The sequence below is a fragment of the Parambassis ranga genome, chromosome 1 (genome assembly GCF_900634625.1).
Source record: "Parambassis ranga chromosome 1, fParRan2.1, whole genome shotgun sequence".
Classification (NCBI taxonomy): domain Eukaryota; kingdom Metazoa; phylum Chordata; class Actinopteri; family Ambassidae; genus Parambassis; species Parambassis ranga.
This window is the reverse complement of record NC_041022.1, coordinates 6,217,201-6,236,671: the sequence shown is the minus strand read 5'-3', so window position 1 is coordinate 6,236,671 and position 19,471 is coordinate 6,217,201. Positions and strand designations below refer to the sequence as shown.

Here is a 19,471-nt window from a genome sequence, read left to right as displayed (position 1 = left end):
TGGCACCAGCCTGCAGATACTAAGGTTACACAAAGACTGACCTGCACAAACTCCTGACCTTAATATGATTGGAGATCTGTGGAGTGTAGGCCTACCCTAGACCAGGGTCCATGCCAGGACCATCAAATCTGCAGGAGTTGCAGAGATTTGCCAAAGAAAAAGGGACGAGGACTCCTCATGAGACGTGCCTCACAATAGATTAAAACACACTTTTTTTTGCTCTATTAAATTGCATTTTTAGGAGGGCAAATAAATTAATCTCTATCCAAAACCCAGACACTCTGCTGCTCGTTGGGATGGACTGAGGAAAAAAGGGAAACTGTCTTGTGGTCTGATGAAATAAAGGTTTAAGATTCTTACAGGAATCGTGGACGTTTATTCCATGTATCAGCATCCATGAGGACAGGGACCACCCGGCTTATTATCAGCACACAGTCATTAACAGTCTGTATCTGTGAAGGCACTTTGGATTCAGAGAGCCAGATGAGATCTTTTCTTTTTCAGGGGAGGTCCTCCTTATCAATGCTGTAAATCCAAACTAAACTTCATCACAAAAGGTTTCAATAATCTGCATATAATCTGGAGCTGTGAATGAGAAGAAAATCCTGTCAGGTCTGTTTTGTTATGGATTTAAACAACAACACAAACTCGCTGCAGTTTCACCATTTTATTCATGTTGACACCAACTTCACACATAAGATAATGCAGCCTGAACAAGCAGGCTTTTCATACATTCCAACTCAGAGCTGCACCAATCATCGTGACTTACACTTCAAAATAGACAGGGCCTATTATGCTGCATATATTTACCATATATAAATAGTACATTTATACCCATTGCCCTTTGAACAGATTAAAAAATATAATAACAATATATGACTGTAGTATATAATCTACTTGATCAGACAAGAAACAAAAGTAAACAACCCGCCAAACTTGTAAAATAATTAGAATAAAAAAAAACTGATTCAAACAGCGAGGAGTGTGTGTGTGTTGTAAAGGAGTGTGAGTCACCAGCAGGACAAACTTTAACAATATGTCCCCCTGCCCTGGTCCTGACCATCCACCTACCACACTGAATGCTGATGAGCTTGTTGCCACGACAACAGGACAGCCTCAGAGGCCACGCAGTTGTTTGAGGAGTGGGGTGATGTAGCAGGAGTGTGTGTTGTGGGGTGATGTGAGGTTAAAGCGTTGGATTAAAAAAAAGGGAGGGTGGGGTGTGCGAGTGTGTGTGTGTGGGGGGGGGGGGTGTTGCTGCGCAGTTGCACTTTTTTGTGCAGGAAAAACAAAACATGCAGCTGCTACAAAGGTTTATAGGTTTATATAAGAGCTATGAGAGCTACACTGCTACATTAGGTCAGTTTTCAAGCAAATTTTCTGACTTCCGGCTTCTAGTTTGTGATAAAAGTGTTGGACAAAACCGAAGACCAACAAACTCTGGAGAGATCAATTTGGGTTTTAGACTTAATATAATGAAAAGCAGTCAGCTGCAGTTTTTGTTCCAGCTCTGGCAGCCACTGAGCTTCATTAATCCATCAAATCTATCTCAGTGCTGATCTTTTATCTGTATTTAAACTAAATACAGCTTAACTTCACCACAAACACAAATTACAGTGGAGCTGTATGGCTCAAAGTAGGAGTGTCACAATGAAAAGTGATATCAGGTGAAAATAACAAGTGGGACATACAGCCCCAGCTGAGCTGCAGTTCCCCAAGTGGCCACTTGTGGGTGCCTCCAGAAGTGAGTGATGTTAAAATGATGTAAAGAAATAAATATGTTTACAGTGAGGTTCAAAAACACAATTAACATTATTAAGTCCGTGAAGACTTTGAGTGACAGGGGGACGTCATCTCAAAGTGCTAACCCGGTGTCCATGCACCTCACTGTTTTTTTTTTTTTTTTAAATGAATGGAAACCTAAAGCACCCTGGAACAGGAGGGAACTGCATCTTCATCTGACACTGTGTTGCATTACAACAACATCAGCAAAAATGTGATGCTGTGAATTTTAAAGAGGTTGCAAGCAGTTATTATTACACTATAAGCAGAAGTTTATCTATCTGTCCTTCCACAGTTCTCCAACTAAAATGTCAGGCGAGTAGCAACATAAGATTTACAGAGAGAAAATATCCTCTTGGTAAAAAAAAAAAGTGGGGGAAGGGGTGTTACATAAAGTCACATAGGTCCAACTTTAACCAGGATTATTTACTAATAGACTGAAGCAGTGGATAGATTAGTGTGAACACATGATTATGACCAAAAAAAAAAGTGGAGTTAGTAGACATCATCAGCGCTAAAGAGTCAAACACAGATGTACGGCGAGGCTCATTTTAAATCTGTAAAGTTGTTAGCAGGTTGTCAAACATGCAGGAAACATCTGTCTGGAGCATTAACTAGAGCTCCGAGTAGATGCAGTAATGTGGCACATTTGTCAGATTACATTTTTTGTACCGCTAGTGTTGTTGTTGTGGCATTTTATTAATTCCCAAAGTGTCATATTTGTCAGCTGAAAACGTTGCACAGTTTTGTCCCCTTCATTGTAAAAATAAAGGTATGCGTTAGAGAGGAATGACAGGGTTGTCATCGAGGGAACAGAAATAGAAATGAGCAATTATCCAGCCATACTGACACATATTGAGTTGTCTTCCTGTAGCCAGACTTTTTTTTTTTTTTTTTTTAGGATCCTCTGTGCTGCCACTGTGGGACAGAATCTTTATTTTTAAACTGCCTCCAACAAAATCAGTGGAAAAGGCAACACGCTGACACAGCAGATAGTAATTATTTTCTAATCGGCTGCACAATGGTCTTCACGCTGTTTAAGAAACTCTAAACGGACGAGTCCGTCCCTAAAAATACACCTCCGAATAAATGCAAATTAGTGTGAAAACGGTGAAGATGAGAATGACAACAAAGAAGAAACAGCTGACGAAGATGAAGAAAAAGCAGCAATCCCTTAGCAAAGCTAAGCTTCTACCACATTCATGGCACGCTATCTAACACCCTCCTCTTCCCAGCCCCCAAAGGCGACTCTACGTCTGATCTAGTCGTCTCCTTGGTGACATAAACACTAATCCCTCATTATGGGATGTAGGCTGCGGCACCCTGAAGCCCTATTTTTTTTATTCCCATATCACAGCACTCCAAACGGAGCAGATTATTGTAATCTGGGAACACTGGAGCAGACAGATTAGATTAAGCTCATTACACACATAAAATATGGAGAAAAAAGGGTTAAACACCTCAGAGCAAGCACACACACACTCACACACACATTTTTTTGGTCATCTGTGGACACCAAAAGACTCTAAACTGGTGTCTTTGCCAACAATTCTCAAAGAATTATAATGAAAAAAAAACAGAAGTACTTCAGAAGCATGTTCCTGCAGTGTTTGTCTTGTATAAGTGCAAACAGGTCTCCCTCAACTCTCTTACTTTAAATCTGTCCCTTTGTAGTTTTTTTAATTACTGATCAGCTGCATGTGACACAATTCACAGGAGCGAAAGTAGCAGGTTTGTTCATGCAGTTGTCTTAGACATGATAGACATAGCATATCACCATGCTAAAGGATATTGTGCTAATTGTAATGAGCGTTTATGAGAGAGAGAGAGAAACAAGAGAGACCGAGAGAGAGAGAGAGAGAGAGAGAGAGAGTTAACAGTGCTCCAGCCAAATCTCTACTTCGATCTTCTTCCCTCACCCCGTGCGTTTCCTTTTTAGAGACTCCAGCTAAAAGAACAAAAAAAGAAAAAATACACATTGTGTGTATGATGTGTATTTACATACCACTCTTTCTTATAGATCCCCAAAGGGATCAATAATGTTTAGTCTTCATCTAAGTCTATATGAACTGTTACATCCCTTACCTCACTCTCTACCATCTTCAGCCTGCCCAGAGCATCCTTGGCAGCTTCCTGTATCAAGACAATGAAAACTTTTCACAATGAAACACGCACGCACGCACGCACGCACGCACGCACGCACAGACACACACACACACACACACACACACACACACACACACACACACACACACACACACAGACACACTATTAAATTACAGTCCACCCTGACCCTGCACTCACCCTGTTGCCTTGGCTGGAGTATTTTTTCACAGACTCCGAAAGACCTTGGACGAAGCGCTGCAGCACATTTTCATACTCTGCACATGTAGTGAAGACAAATATGTGACATGATAAATATTCCGATTTTTCCAGTGTTTTTTTCTATCTTAGTGACATTGGGGAATACCATAACATGATAGTTATAGATATGATGTTAAAAAATACAGCTAGCTTATTGGACAAAGACTATATACAAGTATGAAAAACCCATCTGTGACATTACCAACAGCTTAATAAAAAGAGCAGTATTGAAGGGCCTAATTGTCTAACTAAACTTTAAGATAAATATTTGTGGAATGACATCCAGATTCATCAACAGACAGATTTCCCTGCAGTACAATGGAACTATATGGCTACCAGTGCATGGTGACATGTTGCTAGTGACAGTGTGGCTGGATGTAGTCATGCATGCCATCCTAAGTTGAGCCGTAGAGTTCATCGTCATAAACTGAAATTTACAACCACTATCTCTCTGGTACCTAGATGGTAGAACAGCACTGCAGGCCACAAGAAAAAACTGAACTGTCCTGATGCTCAGTGTGTCAATGAACACAGTGTATGTTTACCTGTCAGCAGGGCAGGAGAGCCTCGTTCTAGCTGTGCCTTCTGCCACTGCAGTCTGTGTGTGACCTCTTTGTGTTGATGGATGAGGTCAGACGGAGGATCCCGCCGGGTTTTTCGGTACTCTGCAATCTAAGAGACGACAATAATGAGCAATCAGACCTTTGCACCTTTGGGCCATTACAACCACTAGAGCAGAAGTGGATGCTTTTAAACACACAGAAATACCTTCCTCTCTACTCGCTCTTTATCATAGTTGAGGAGGCTGAAGCTGTGGAGTTTGTACTGTGGAGGAGAGTTGTTGGGCTGACTGCTCCTGCTGCCCCCTTCATGTTTGGGTTTAGATCGGGGAGATGGAGCCTGATACAAACACACACACATGCAGTGAGGCTGTGCTGATGCAAGACAGGTAACAAGTTTACAGTCCAGTCATCAAAAGTAATCTGATTATTCATCCATCATGCAAACAAAGAGCTTGTTCTCCTGATAAAGGTACAGGGTTGGAGATGCCTGATTCTGCCAGGATTTTATCATGAATGTAGACTTGCCATGGCAAACAGTGTGGAGCAGACATGCACCAAATTTGCCCACTGTCTCCATCATTGCTTTGAGTGTCCAAATAAAAACATAAACAATTCAGTTTTCAGGGTTTAGTTATACTCGGATGACAAAAGGCAAAAGACGGCGTATCAAAAAGATAAAAACAGGGGAAAAGGTCCTTACTATGGCGCCCATACATGCACAAATCTGGTTCAGTTGAACAGGAAATGGAGAATCCCAGGAAACATGGTGGAAACACACTATCTTCTATTTGCCATAATTAATTTCATCATGACTTTTGCAGCTAATGTTGCTATTTGCAGGCTCCTGTGTACTCAGGTCGTTGGGTAACCAGGTTACAGTAGTGCATGGTAACGCTTTATCTAATTTAAGCAGTTTCTCCCAGTAATTAGGTTAGTTAAGTGCATGTAAATGCAGTCATGCCAATGGTGTTAGCATTTGTAGAACCTACATTTAGAAGCCTTGCAAAGGGACAAAGCTGCTGGAAGACAGCCTATTATCAAAAGTGCAGCATCCTGACTAAAAGGCCACCTTATCCTAAGAATAATTTACTGTACTTTGCTGTCTTAATACACCTAAAAGTGTTGGTCTGGCTTGAACGCATGGCAAAACCACTTTACATTCTTTTTAAATGAAAATGCACAATTACCTCAAATGCAAAGATAGGTTCAGGTCAGGTCAGGTTAATTGATACTCTACTCACTTGTTCCTTTTGTTTCTCTGGAGGAGAAAGTGGGGAAACCGGTTCAAGAACCAGCCACTTATCCGTCACTGGGTGCAGATCAGCTCCTGACAGAGGCTCTCTGATCTTCACCCTCACCTCCAACTTGCCACCTGTAGCTTTACGTCCATCCATCACCTACAAAACACACCGTTACTGTGACCTGGTGTTTACCTGAGTGTATGATTCACATGTATTAAACACTCACCTCTATGATGTCTCTGATCTCACAGTGGTTTTCTAGACCTTCTAACTTCAGCTGAGCAGTGCCCACTACTTTGTCTGTTTTAAACAGACCTCTGTAAACACACAAAGAAAAATACAGTCATGCAACACATTTTTCCAGCATAACGCATGCATATACACAAGGAAACATGTCGGCTGTGCCCTTTACCCCTTGTGTATTATTTCAAACTTGATTCCTTTGGACTGGACAACTCGTTTAAACCCTCTATGTGCACGGTTAATGTTGAGTTTGAACTGCTCTTTAAACTCTGGACTGCTGGAGCTTTTCACCGTGCTGGTTTTGTCCCTTTGAGCTTCCTCCTACACACACACACACACACACATACAAGTGAATGCATTAAAAGACATTTACATACACAGAGAGTAAACCAGCTGCAATCACTGAGTACAAAAGATCCTTACAGAGCTAGGGAAAGGAAACTCAAACTTTACACTGGCATCTAGATCATTAGATGAGACACCTGCAGGGAGAGAGGTAGGCATGAGCGCACACAGATTTGACAGATTACTGCCAGGTCATTTCAAAGATGCAGATGACTTCCATACCTGATGGAGGGGGCAGGTTGATTCCTCGGATGATGTACAGTATCAGGTCATTAGGTGTCAGGTTTTGGTAGATCCTGCAGTGCAGAAAGGAGAGGGGGGTGATCATACAGAGGCAGTGACAGACAGCAGCCACTCAGCCTCACTCAGAGCCAAATAACTGACTGCTGAGTGATTCACTGCCAGAGTCACCTGGCTGTTAGCTTGGTATGATACTGGACAGGAGCCAGAGTGAGTCACAGTGAGTCATCCTGACTTATTTAACCAGTGTGCTCAGGGAAAGCAATGGGTTTCATGTCTTCAAAATTAAACAACCGATGCATGAGAAGAGAGAATTAAATGTAAAGGACTAATAAAAGATGAAGACAATGAAGTTACGATCACACATTGATCTATTATTAGACTGATTTCCCATGTTGAAGTGGGGCACTGACATAATATCAGCTAGTTTCTGCTTGTGCGTTTTATCATGAAATCATTGAAACAACAGTCTACAGCCTGAGCTGATATATTGATATTATTTATGAACAAAACTAAATATTACACAGTTAAAATAATGGAACAAAATAAACCTGACTGTTTCTGTGATTTACACCAATCAGCTACACCTACCTGCTTCTACATGCCCACACACAGGTGGACAACACAAACCTGACCTGGCTCTACCACTGTCTGAATTTTCAAGATATTTTACAAACTGTGAAAAACGTCAAATTGTGGTGCCAACAGAAAAGTCAACAGAATGTAAAAGTAGGATTACTTAGCAGGGGCCATGAACCTTTAAAATAAAAATGGCAGTATTTTGAACACAAAGGAGCTCCAAAGAAACTGATGAATGAACGTGTGTGTTATGATGAGTTTGCTGCTGACTTGACAGAGTTGAAGGTCCTTTCCTCTGTGCGGCACTTGGGGACTGGGTGACCCTTGGTGTAGGCATTCTTCAGTATCTCTATGTTCTTCATGGACTCCTCAGTTAGTCTCTCAAACCTGGGTAGAAACAGCTTACATTAATCTCACACAGACAGTTTTAATCTGGAAGTAGCTCAGGTCTCATACATACAATAATACTGTATTACCATTTATTAAATCTAGTAGTAATGTATTATTGCATTAAACAGGGGAAATGTATGGGCATGTTCATTTTTAAGGCCATGATATATGTAGAAAAAATAGAGGCATTGCCTTTAGAAAAAAGAGCAACATTTAAATGTATGAAAAAAAAATGTCAAATGTTTCTGTGAAGAATACATGCAAAATGTGCAGTGTGACATAAAAGTAACATTGCATATATTACAACAAGGTGCTCTACAGAGAAAGTAAAATCACAGCATGTGTGTGATAATATTTTACAACTATGCAAGTATTTAGCCAACTAAATCAAAGCACAGAAAAGGAAATACACACTGATGTTTTTTTCTTTGATCAGTCTGAATTTTTCACCAAGAGGAGTAATTATAGTGTTAATTCAATAAAAGAAGTTTAGTTAAGGTTGCTCAAAACAGAAGATAATGCAAATAAAACAAAGATAAACACACATACGAAATAAAAATAGTTCTTACTTTAAAGCTTCAGCCACGCTGCCCATTTGCGTGAACTGCTGAGAGTTACTCAGACATTTCTGTTCATTGAGACAAAGAGTAAAAGGGGATGTAATTAGGAGAAAATACAAAAGCACAGGAACACAGGACATCAAAAAAAAGAGAATGTAGTGTTTTTAGTTTTCTAAAATCAGGTGGTAAAGGTGTGTTTTAACCTGGTGCTGCTTTCGCAATAAATCCATGAGGCTATGGTACTGCTCACTGGAGCGAGGGGACACAGGAGAGGTACGAGAGCGAGCCAAGGAGTAGTCCTCCTCGCTGACTGGAGCGCTCGGAATCTGTTGGAAAGGAAGAAATGAGAAGCGTATACAGGGAAAAGACAAACTGTTCCTGACTAAACACAACACAGCTTTGAGAAGCCACGTCACGCTTGTGCAAAAATCTAATAAAGTGTTCTTCCGTTTCCTGTCTGTCTGTCCACCAGAAATGAAAATCTGTTTTCACTGTGACATCCTGCTGGCACACAACAAGGCAAACTAACAGAGGCACAAGCATAATATTCTTTGTAATTACACAGTGGGAATGAGTCAGAGGGAAATAAACTGGTTATATGAAATAAACAAAATACATAAAAAGTGGCATTTATGTGAAATATGAATATTGGAATGATGATGAAAATATGTCACACAAACGCACTAGACAGGGTAAGACCAGGTGTTCTGATTTCATCCCACGTTTCCTTCCTATCATCTTCTATTTCCATCATATTTTCTGGTAACACAGCTCACACATTCAGCTGCTGCGACAGCCTCTTCTATCTTCTAGTGTATGTTGCTAATGTGCACATGAGAATGTATTTCTAACCTTTGTGATATCCACAGGTAGGCCAGCCTTGGCACCGTTGACCATAGGGTCCAGTCCCTTGGCGTGTCTGAGGTGCTGCGCAGCTCCCGTCATGTCCTACAAACACACACCAGCACAACAGATGTTCAAGATTTAAACAAAAATACAAAAAATGGCAAGGAATAAATCTACCCCCAAGACAATAGAAAACTGTTTTACCTTCATCTGTTTGGAGCGTAGGGCTGCACGCAAAAAAGCCTGTCGCCTTAGCAACAGGAAATCCAGTTGCTGCTGGGCTACAAGGATAATTAAGAGGAAAAAAGTTGTTGTGTAAGACTCACACACCTTGTATTCGTGTAGGCAGGCAGCTATATATCCTACTTAAACCCAACCCACACACACTCTGTGAACACACCTTTAGGTCCCAGTTTGGATGCTGAGGCGCCAGCAGGGGCCTGAGGAGCTGGAGACTTTGCTTTCTGGGCAGGTGGACGCACTGCGGGCTGCAGAGGAAAGGATCATCAAGAGTGACTGATAAGTTTGTGGCCAAAGTCAGAAGGAGTCAGTTTAGAATACTTATTTAACAAATTGATTTTTCAGCACAAAGAAGTTCAACGAAAGCTGTTGAACTCTTCTTCCTATAAGTTAGGCCAAATATGTATGAATGATCCTACATCCATGGGTGACATGGAGAGTTGCTTTAGAGAGGAGAGTACCCAATGTCCCACACAAGCTTCTGAAGCTGACATGGCACCTAATAAAGCATTTTTAATTTGGTCCAAAGTGGCTGTATTTGGCTGTATAATAACACAATATGACCATTTGGTGATGTCTTATTAATGTTTTGTTTTTTTTTTTACCTTGGCAGCCTCTTTTTGTCCTTCCTCTTCATCATCTTCTGCGTCTGCATCCTGATTTGCCATTTTCATAGCTGTTTCCAGGACACCCATGAAGTTCTGCTGAGCCCCTTCTGAGCCTTGAAGTGGCGGACAGCCTGGAGGAGAAACACACATGAATCCAAATTTTCCTGTCATGCTAGAAATAAAATACACAAAACTGGATTTAACAAAATACCTGGTGGCACTGGTAGTTCCGACAAGTTTACAGGTCGTCCAGCTTTGTGAGCTCTGATGGCATCCTGGTATTGCTGTTTGAAGATCAAAAATAACAGTCACATCTTTATGACTGTTCAAGAAAATAAAGAGACACCATGCTAAGAATATAAAGGGCATCACAAATAGATGTATATGTAATAGATAGATAGATAGATAGATAGATAGATAGATAGATAGATAGATAGATAGATAGATAGATAGATTTAGTGGCAAGCAGTCTGTACCTTCACAATGCGCTGGTGCATGCGAGCCTTGCGATCGTCTCCTTTGCTCTTAGCTCCCTCTGCTGCTGACTTATAGACATCCATTCTCTGCTGCAGTGCTTCTGCCACACTGGTGGGAGCAGGCAGGTCTTTACAAGACAAAGACATGATCTTTAAATTTCTCAAAATAAACCTTGATGATCATTTTTTATTTTACTAAATTTAAAGAAAGGAGTCCTACCTGCAGGATTCACCTGGTTGGGTGCAGGGGCAGCTGGGGCAGCTGGGGCAGCAGGGGCAGCAGGTTTGGAAGAAGACTGAGGAGGAGGAGCACGGTGCTCTGCTACTACATCTCCTGCAGATCAGACTGGAGTTACTATCATAACAATTGCATACAAAATAAAAAAACTGAAAATTTTATTAATGCTTTCACACTTTCTGAAAATGTATATTATCTATTGCTTTACTTGAAATATTACACTACTGATGTTTCTGTTATACATACAAATATTACTCAATAATGACACAACAGTAAGATATTGTGTTAAATAACCAACAAAAGACAATGACAAAAGAAAGTCAGAAATTTTTAAAGTGTTACACTGACCAGGAGGAGGGGGCAGTGCACTCAGGTTTACTGGTTCGCCTCGGTCTACAGCCTCCAGCAGCCCATCCAGCTTCTACATAAATCACAGAAACATTTTAAAAAACTGACAGGAGAACCAATACAACTGATCCGAGTGATATCTGTTACCTTAGAAGTGAGGTAGTGCTGTTTGGCCAGGTCAATGTTGCCACTCTGTTTGGCGTGTATGGCAGCCATCTTATACTCCCTCTGTCTGGACAACACTGCCTGTTTCAGCTCTGAATGGAGTGTTTATGTCAAAATAAGAGAAAGAACAAATGAGAAACATTTAAAGGACACCTTTGAAAGCAAGTGTTTGTGTGACAAACCCATCGTTCAACTGTCAGTTTAGCATTTTATTTTAAATGAAATAAGAAGTTGACCAATAATCGCCATCTTTTGTATATGCCTTGTATACAAGTGCCCGATTTCTAATTACCGGAGTCCTGTGCATCAGGCTGGCTAGGGGTGATTGGGGAGATAGCAGGTGTGTCTGGAGTGATGGCAGTGGCAGGCTTCTGTGGAGGTGTCAGGTGCGTTGGTTTTGTATTCGGGGGTGTTGGTGCAGCCTCCCTCAGAGGCTTCTGATTGGTGGGAGGGGATGGAATTAGTGCAGGTTGCGGCTCCTCCTTAACAGATTCAGACTCGGCCGTGACGTTTTGCTTTCCTCCCAGAGCAACAGGAGGGGGGATCTCCTCTTCATTGATTGGTTTTCCTTTCTTGACTGATGTTAACATGGACTGCAATGTCTGTGGTTGAAGAAGATGTCATTATTAACATACATTAAAGATCATTTAAATATGTATGAAAATTTGAATAAGGGCTGATGAGGTCTTCTGCTTACCTTTAACCCCCGGTCATATCTCCGAACTTTACTGGTCTCGCCTGCAGCTTTTGCATTGGAAATTGCTGTTTGATACATTTCAAGGCGTTCCATCAGGTGGGCCTCCAACCCAGTGGCACCACTGGGGGCAGATGGAGGAGAAGAGTGGGATGTGACGCTAACTTTAGGAGCAGCTGGGGTGGTGGAGGGAGGAGTAGGAGCAGGAGCAGGTTCCTCATCCTCCTCCAAAACTTCATTCAATTCTGCCTGTGTACAGAAATGAAAACATATAATACACATATTTTTACTACATCAACACCTGAGTTTACTCACACATATGACAAGAAAAGCAGAACATTTTATGCTTCAAAGAGGTTGTGTTTGTATATTTGTTACCAGAAGATCTTCATCATCTTCCAAATCCTCGCCTCCCATATCTTCCTCATCCAGGTCCTTCATACACTGAGCTGCCATTCGCTCAATTTCAGACATGGGGACAGCAGCTGAACCAAAAATTATTATTATTTACAAGGAACAACAACTTTGGAAGGTTATTCATTTTAATCACTAGTACATAGATAGAAGAAACACTGAGATGTCAAAGGGTGGCTTTTGTCCTCCTCACCTCTCCCCTCTTTCTTTCCTTGTGGCCTCCCTCCTCCTCCACCTCCTCCCACTAGATTGAGCAGCTCTGCTTCTAGCTCTTCATCATTTCCTTCATCATCCATCCCTCCATCCGGGGACAGGTCAAGGAGCAGTCCCATCTGAGACACAGAGGGACAGACAGGAAGAGAGCTGATGATTCATACCTGTTGTTGTTCTCTTAACAAAAATCATGTTTGATCAGACATACCTGTTTGGCTCGTGCTGCTCCTTGTCCCCGGGGAGGGGGGTTCCGACTTCGACTCATTATCTTAGTATCTATTAATTTAATTAAATGAAGAATGGATAAAAAGAGATTTAGGTCAGGTAGCTGACAGTATCCATGGGTAGCCACCCGAGTCTGCACAAAGTCCAACGCTAGCCACACTGTAATATTTGGTGCAATAAATCAAACGGCTCCAGTGGTTTTTATCGAGTTAGCTTCTGTGTTCTTCATATTAGCTATACCATAGACTTCATCATTACAGCCAGGTCCAGGTTCAGACAGGTTATTTACCTTCACAGTTTGGCGGAGCGTGGTGTTCAGTAGCTGGTCGGCTCGAAGTCGGACACTCCCTCAGATACAAGGGAGGAGAAACAATAAATATCCGCGTGAATACGAGTGTATAGCAACGTTAAACTCGAGCTATGAAAACAACAACGATAAGCTATGAAATTTACTTCCTACATTGCGTCTCCAATAGCAACGCGCGTCGCGGTTTACGGCTGGACGGAACGCCCATTACTGACGTAAAACCTCGACGTAATGTTCCGTTTGTAGACAGAAATAAAGATCAGGTGAGTTGTTTGGTAGTTTTATATCTATGGTAAAAACATAATATGACATTTTGACAATGTGTACAACTTACTAGGACTTAAATTAACGATCATAAGTCCTCAGCATGTAGGGTTTATGTAGCATCATGACTATTTATAACTTATTATTGAGTGTAAATTTGTTAGCTAGGAAATAAATACGATTTAGCTACAAGCTAACTATGAAGATATAATAACAACGTAAAACGGAACCCTAAGTTTTGTATTTCTCATCACACGACCTTGTTTTTCATAAATTAACTTATTTTTATTCTTTTAATAACATGAGAATGGCCAAAAGGAAAGCAACAATCAACAGCAGAGGTAAAAGGAGACGTTTTTTCCACATAATATGTGCTAGCTTATTTACCATTTCACCAAAAGCATTAATTGAGGTGTGGGTGTTAATTAACTACAGTCATGTAATGTCATACTTTTTAATTAATTTGTTCTGTTTTAAGAGGACTTAGGTCCCTTAGCTCCACCCCAGACTCGGTTTCTTAGGTCAAGAAAGAGGAAAAGTCCAAGTGATGAAATTTCCCTGACTGATGATGTTCAAGCTGCGCTTAATCAACAGGTAATTCAGATGATTGTAACACAACCCAAATTAGCCTCTTGTCTGTTTGACTGTTTTTTATTATAATAATTATTCTTCATCTTCCAGGGAAGTGATGGAAAAAACACCCTAGTGTTGTCTTCTACAGTGACTGTTGTTGTCACGCCCCTACCAAGTCCGCAGTCATCCCCACTGCAGAAATGTGCCATGATTATAGATCAGCAGAATGAAGCAGCACAGCAGTCCAGTCTCGAAAAGCAACATGGCTCAAGCAGTGAAAAACAAACTGAAGCGACAAATGAAGCAGAGAATATTTACTTAACAAATCTGGCAGTTACAGAAGAAGAGAAGGCTACAGTCACCAATCCCATTGATGATTCTCAGCTGGAACGCTTAAACAAACATTCTGATGATGATACCAACATGATTGAAAAGAACAAGGAAGAAAATGCTGCAGATGGATGTAAAAGATCACCAGATCAAACAGGCACTGATGAACTTCATGTTCTTATGCTAGTCTCTGAAGACGCCGATGGATCCAGTGCAACTGCTTTGAAGAATTTAGAGAGAAAACAAAAAAACAGCCAAGAAGACTCCAGCAAAATTGATGTCAAGCAGAACACAATGGAGTCTGAAGCAGGGTTACCAGCCAAAAAGAAGCAAAGGATGGGTGTGTGTGGTCTGACCGAGAAGGAGAGGCGTCAAATCTTACTGATACAAAACCGTGAAAATGGGGAGAAAGGAATGGAGAGAGGAGAGATTTATAATGACACAGCTGAACCTTTGATAATGTCTCCATCTGTATCCATCCCAGCTTACAGCATCACAGAGCAAAGTCAGGCAGAGCCAAAGCTTCAGTCCAGTCACTGTGGAGAGAATGACAGGTCAAATATAAAGAACACATGCTATTACAATGAATGTCAATATGTGGGTGAATGTATGCTGATTACATTGTTTGTCCCCCAACAGAAAAAATGAAGTCCATGCCACTGTCACTGCCTCAGATGGGACCAGAACTGTGTGTGAGGGTAAAGAAGACATAGCACCTGATCCAGAACAAACTGGTGTTCCAGAGTCAGATATACCTGCAGAGAAAACAGGAGTGGAGGGTTTGGGGAATCAGCTGCCTGACTTCAAAGGACATACAGTTAAAATTATGGCTGAAAAGCTTGAGAAACAAAAACTGGAAGATGGATCAGAAGAGGTCAGCTGTAATTCTGCAATTACTTTCCACACAAGCCATAAGAAGGACGAAGTCAACCAGGATGCAACTGAGGTTGCACAGTTACAGGTGATTACTGTGACCACAGCAGTGGATGAGAAGAAGGAAGAGATGACGGGTGATGCAGTGGGTGGTGATAACCAGACAGGAGGATTAAATTGTGGATCTGTGGAAGTCTGTGAGGCTACAGTGACACCCAGCATATCAGAGAAGAAACACAGCGTGAGTGCTCTCTCTACATCACATTATACCAGGGTATATAAAGTAATTTCTGCATAGACCAATAAATAGCACTGGTATGCTATTTATTGAAAACACCTGACTAATGTTAAATCATGTCAAATTAACAGCTGATTCTATTGGTCCACATACTGTCAATCATTTCCATATCTATTAATTTTCTATTTATTTAAATGACCCAGGACAAAATGTTACAGTTTAGTTGCACACCTTTTAATCTTGAAGAAATGTTGCATATTTTTTGCTCCACAGTGTGAGACGGATGCAGAACCCACTGCTAGTTCTTCTACTGCGAGCGCTGAAGGCGCTCAGACCAGGGACACAGCTGACCTGTTTGGATTTGGATGTTTAGACTATGTGTCGGACTCGCAGCTGAACACCATTGTCCTGATGTAAGAAAGTTGGGAAGGGGGTTAAATCCGTAAAGGACTCTTAAGTGTGTGAATCAGTGAGGGTTAACTGTTAAACTCAATGTTTAACTTGTCTGGTGCTCAAGAAACCTCTTATACAAATTTGTTTGATGACTAGTAGTCCTAAAATTCACTTTCTCTCCATCCAGTGAGGAGGTGGCAATGGAGAAAGAGAAAACAAATGATACCACAGAATGTTGCGAAGATGCCACAGACCTGATCCATGGGCTCATCAGAGAACTCTCATCCCTAAAGTTAGTGGATCATGTCGGGGTGAAATTCCCTTGTTTCTTCTGATCACCTCCCCAACTTTTTTATATGTTTTATATAAGAAGCGGATAATTTTTAGTCTCAGATTACAATTCATTAAGCAATGAGGCAAGTTCTGAGTCACACTAACAGAGCTCTGGGTTGTTGCACACAAAGAACAAGGCAAGGACAACACAACAACAGAACAACCAACAACAACGAACAACCAGGGGCGTTCCTGCCTGCCAGCCCACAGGGCCATCTACTATCCCCCCTCCCCACGGGGTCATATAGCAAATAGACCATTAGTGTTTACTGCCTGATAAGGGGGTCGATTAAAAATTGGGCTGTATGAAGCACTCAAAAGAAAAACACATTCCTTTAGAATCTGGCTTTTATCATGTCAGAGGTGCTGCTGTCCTTAGTCTGAATTTATGACCATCTTGTACCAACCAGAGCTCTCTCCAGAGAGCAGAAACAACTGATCGTATCTGCCACAGCCTGAACTGCAGAAAACAAAGTTATATGACACACAATGAAATTACCTCTACATTCAGTATCCTTGAATTACTTTGATTTTCTATAAAAACTTCCTAACACATAAACACTTATGAAAATCATCATCAAAATCATCATCAAATCAATCATTTATTATTAAGTAATAAACACTTATAAAAAAATGAATACTTCATGTTAGGGACACACATATATATGTGAACACACACACTGCATGATAACACTGTGCACCCTTCAATCCCTTTCTGATCTCCCTTTCTATTTTTATCACTCATCTCTTACCTTCCTCTGTATGCAGCTGATGCCTCGCTCTTCCCAGAGTTAAACTTCTGACTTTTGCTTCAATTGGTCAGTTGTATGCTATGATCACACCTTTCTATGCATTTTAATTGGCTAGAGATTGTAGTCAGCTCTGCCCACTGTTCACCCTGTTTGGATTAGTTAGTGTGGATAGTAGGCACAAACAGCTCTTGCAAAAAATACAAATCAGTATAAGAAATATAATAGGGGTGAGAGAGACTGAGGTGTTTGGCTGGTGGCGGTAACATGAAATTTCCTTATCATTTAATTGATTACTATACAGTTCAGAGCCGGAAAAGGGAATTCTCTTCCTTGCTTCCATTAAATGTCGCTTTACCTCTAAGGATGTGTTCTGTTTAGTTGTATGGGAATGTACCAAAACAGAAAATTACACATATGTTCTTATTTCCATTTATACTGATATTAAACATTGAACTGATACAAAACTAAAAAAAAAACAAGATACAGTCACAGCCAGACTGCTGAGCCAGAACTTATTGAACTGGTTTTGGTTTAGAGCCACGTCGATAAAGATTCATCAATTCATCCAGGTCATTTATCCTTAAACACAAAACAGAACATTTCTTATTCTATATTTTGTTTTGACAGTAAAAGTGCCAGTATGAACTTTAGAAGCTATAGGCTACATTGGCTCAGACCTGTAGAACTGGACTACAGATGTCAGCACGACCTCAGATGGTACAAAGTGCTTTAAATTATTATTTTCCCCCCATTAACTTTGGTCACTTGGCTCAACATCTTATTCATCAGAATCAGAAATACTTTAATAATCCCAGGAGGAAATTAACCACTACTTGGCAAAGTCCAACAGAAATGAAGTAATAAATTAATAATAAATAATAAATCTTGTCTTTTCTCGTAGTCGGAGGGTCATGGCTGCTCATCGAGAGCTGAACAGCCTGCGCCGCAGCAGTAGAGGTTCAAGGAGCTCCATGCGTTGAGGATTTGGGTCTTCCTGATGTAACTGATGCCCCAAAGGTTCATGGGTTTTGTTTGATCAGTTTCATTTCTTTGTTCTGTTCTCAAATTAAAGTTGTTATAAATGGAGCAAGGAGAAAAAAAACTCTGAACACATCTTTAGTCAATTTAAACATTTATAATGTGTTTTTTTTCTTTATCACATTCTTCACAAAGACATTTTCAAAACGTTTTACAAAAGAGCCAATTGAAACAAAACAGTTCTTCAGAACCAGAACAAGGCACTCACATTTAAAAATTTAAAACACTGACATGGTCACATGATGTACATCCTGTTGTTAAGTTTCATATAGTTAAAACGTATAAATAAAACAAACACACGTTTTCCTTCTCCCAGACATTATGTGGCAGTCGTTCTTTGAAGTACTTCACAAAAACCAAACGCCAAAATGACGCAGTTAAATTAGGTTAGGCTGACAACGAGACCTGCTGGGAATAAACTACAAAAGATACACAGCAAACGCATGCTTAGAAAAAAAACACACAACATCTAAAAAACAGAACCACACTCAAAGAAAAAGGAGTGCAGCGTCTCGTCGCTACCTGCCAGCTGCTGGTTCAGCGTTTGGATTTGGCGTACACGGAGCTGTACGCGCTGTCCACTTTGGGACAGAAGCGCTTAGTATGAGCTTTGGTGCCTGTGGCTCCGCACAGGGGACACACGTACTGCCGCAAATAGGGACACAAAACCTCTCCTGCGTGGTTCTTCAGCCAGTGGGATCCGTACACCAGCTCTGACTCACCGTTGTGCTTGCAAAAGCTGCAGAACATGCGCTCAGGAGACACAGGAGGCATCGCTGGCGACTCAGCTGTTTTAAAGCGCGCCTTCTTTCGGTCTTTTGGCCGCGGCTTCACAGCCGCTGGATCTGGCGCAGCAGTATCATCAGGGTCTAGATCACATCTGAAACTTGTTGGTAACTGATAAGCCAAGAAGCCCGTTGGTACACTTACAGGGTTGAGGTTTGGCGCACAGTTTGCTGTGAGGTCACTGTGATTGGCTGCGTTAAAGCGCACCTTGCTCAGGTCATCGCAGTGATGAGAGCTGGAAGCTTCAGGCGTTGACAGGGAGGACCCTGTGCAGGACTCTGTGGAGGAACCAGTCAAGAACTCAGTGGAGGACCCGGCGAAGAACTCAGTGGAGGACCCAGTGGTGAACTCAGTGGTGAACTCAGTGGAGGACCCGGCGAAGAACTCAGTGGAGGACCCAGCGGTGGAGTTGCAGCTCAGGATCTCTCTGATTTTGTCAGCCAATCCCAGGTAGTCGCTCCAGGGCTGGAAATATTTCTTGTCGGGTTCCATGAAGTGATCGAAGCGTCCCCGGATCATGCAGCCCATTCCAGCTTCTTCTGTGCGTTGTGTTTGTTTTTTCCGTCCGGCCTACCAGACTCCCTCTCAGCGAGACTTGGGGAATACGATGTAAAGGAAAATTGCAGAACGGCGCCAGACGCGCACTAAAAAGTTGTGATTGGTAATTGAGTACAAGTGGTGATGAAAGGGTCGCCCTATAGGCGCCAGTAGCTAATCACGTGAGCTCATGCCCAACGCGTGCAGGCCTGTTTCCACCAATGCACAGGCGCACGTTTTTGTATTTATTGAACAACACCTGGATGTTTCTGT

At 41.5% G+C, this 19,471-nt stretch overlaps 3 protein-coding genes across 3 annotated transcripts; 1 reads left to right on the top strand and 2 right to left on the bottom strand.

Moving 5' to 3' along the window:
• Positions 1-2,628: 2,628 nt before the first annotated feature.
• On the bottom strand, positions 2,629-13,253 carry cc2d1a (coiled-coil and C2 domain containing 1A). Its single transcript, XM_028402282.1, has 28 exons — positions 13,064-13,253; positions 12,758-12,825; positions 12,530-12,668; positions 12,301-12,407; positions 11,926-12,171; positions 11,521-11,830; positions 11,211-11,320; positions 11,064-11,136; positions 10,698-10,811; positions 10,478-10,605; positions 10,213-10,285; positions 9,999-10,132; positions 9,554-9,641; positions 9,358-9,434; positions 9,160-9,255; positions 8,511-8,633; positions 8,317-8,375; positions 7,628-7,744; positions 6,761-6,834; positions 6,617-6,675; positions 6,363-6,514; positions 6,177-6,267; positions 5,951-6,106; positions 4,915-5,046; positions 4,692-4,818; positions 4,087-4,163; positions 3,868-3,915; positions 2,629-3,730 (listed from the first exon to the last, which is right to left on the bottom strand). The coding sequence occupies exons 2-28, from the start codon at positions 12,812-12,814 to the stop codon at positions 3,698-3,700; spliced, it is 3,000 nt and encodes a 999-aa protein (XP_028258083.1). The 5' UTR covers positions 12,815-12,825; positions 13,064-13,253; the 3' UTR covers positions 2,629-3,697.
• Positions 13,254-13,272: 19 nt separating this feature from the next.
• Positions 13,273-17,889, top strand: LOC114433626 (uncharacterized). Its single transcript, XM_028402274.1, has 8 exons — positions 13,273-13,344; positions 13,652-13,686; positions 13,824-13,939; positions 14,027-14,802; positions 14,888-15,362; positions 15,633-15,772; positions 15,940-16,044; positions 17,739-17,889. The coding sequence occupies exons 2-8, from the start codon at positions 13,653-13,655 to the stop codon at positions 17,815-17,817; spliced, it is 1,725 nt and encodes a 574-aa protein (XP_028258075.1). The 5' UTR covers positions 13,273-13,344; position 13,652; the 3' UTR covers positions 17,818-17,889.
• Positions 17,890-18,412: 523 nt separating this feature from the next.
• Positions 18,413-19,306, bottom strand: nanos3 (nanos homolog 3). Its single transcript, XM_028408577.1, has one exon. It carries the CDS (start codon positions 19,187-19,189, stop codon positions 18,413-18,415), a length of 777 nt encoding a protein of 258 aa, XP_028264378.1. The 5' UTR covers positions 19,190-19,306.
• Between the last annotated feature and the right edge of the window lie 165 nt (positions 19,307-19,471).

Excerpts from the sequence above, each read along its gene's own strand:
- cc2d1a (XM_028402282.1), bottom strand. The coding sequence starts at position 12,814 with ATGAGTCGAAGTCGGAACCCCCCTCCCCGGGGACAAGGAGCAGCACGA. Across the intron at positions 7,745-8,316 it reads AGCGTGGCTGAAGCTTTAAA|GTTTGAGAGACTAACTGAGG; the intron begins GTAAGAACTATT and ends GTTTCTACCCAG. Across the intron at positions 6,107-6,176 it reads AGATCAGAGACATCATAGAG|GTGATGGATGGACGTAAAGC; the intron begins GTGAGTGTTTAA and ends TGTGTTTTGTAG.
- LOC114433626 (XM_028402274.1), top strand. The coding sequence starts at position 13,653 with ATGGCCAAAAGGAAAGCAACAATCAACAGCAGAG. Across the intron at positions 13,940-14,026 it reads AAGCTGCGCTTAATCAACAG|GGAAGTGATGGAAAAAACAC; the intron begins GTAATTCAGATG and ends TTCATCTTCCAG. Across the intron at positions 14,803-14,887 it reads CACTGTGGAGAGAATGACAG|AAAAAATGAAGTCCATGCCA; the intron begins GTCAAATATAAA and ends GTCCCCCAACAG.
- nanos3 (XM_028408577.1), bottom strand. The coding sequence starts at position 19,189 with ATGGGCTGCATGATCCGGGGACGCTTCGATCACTTCATGGAACCCGAC.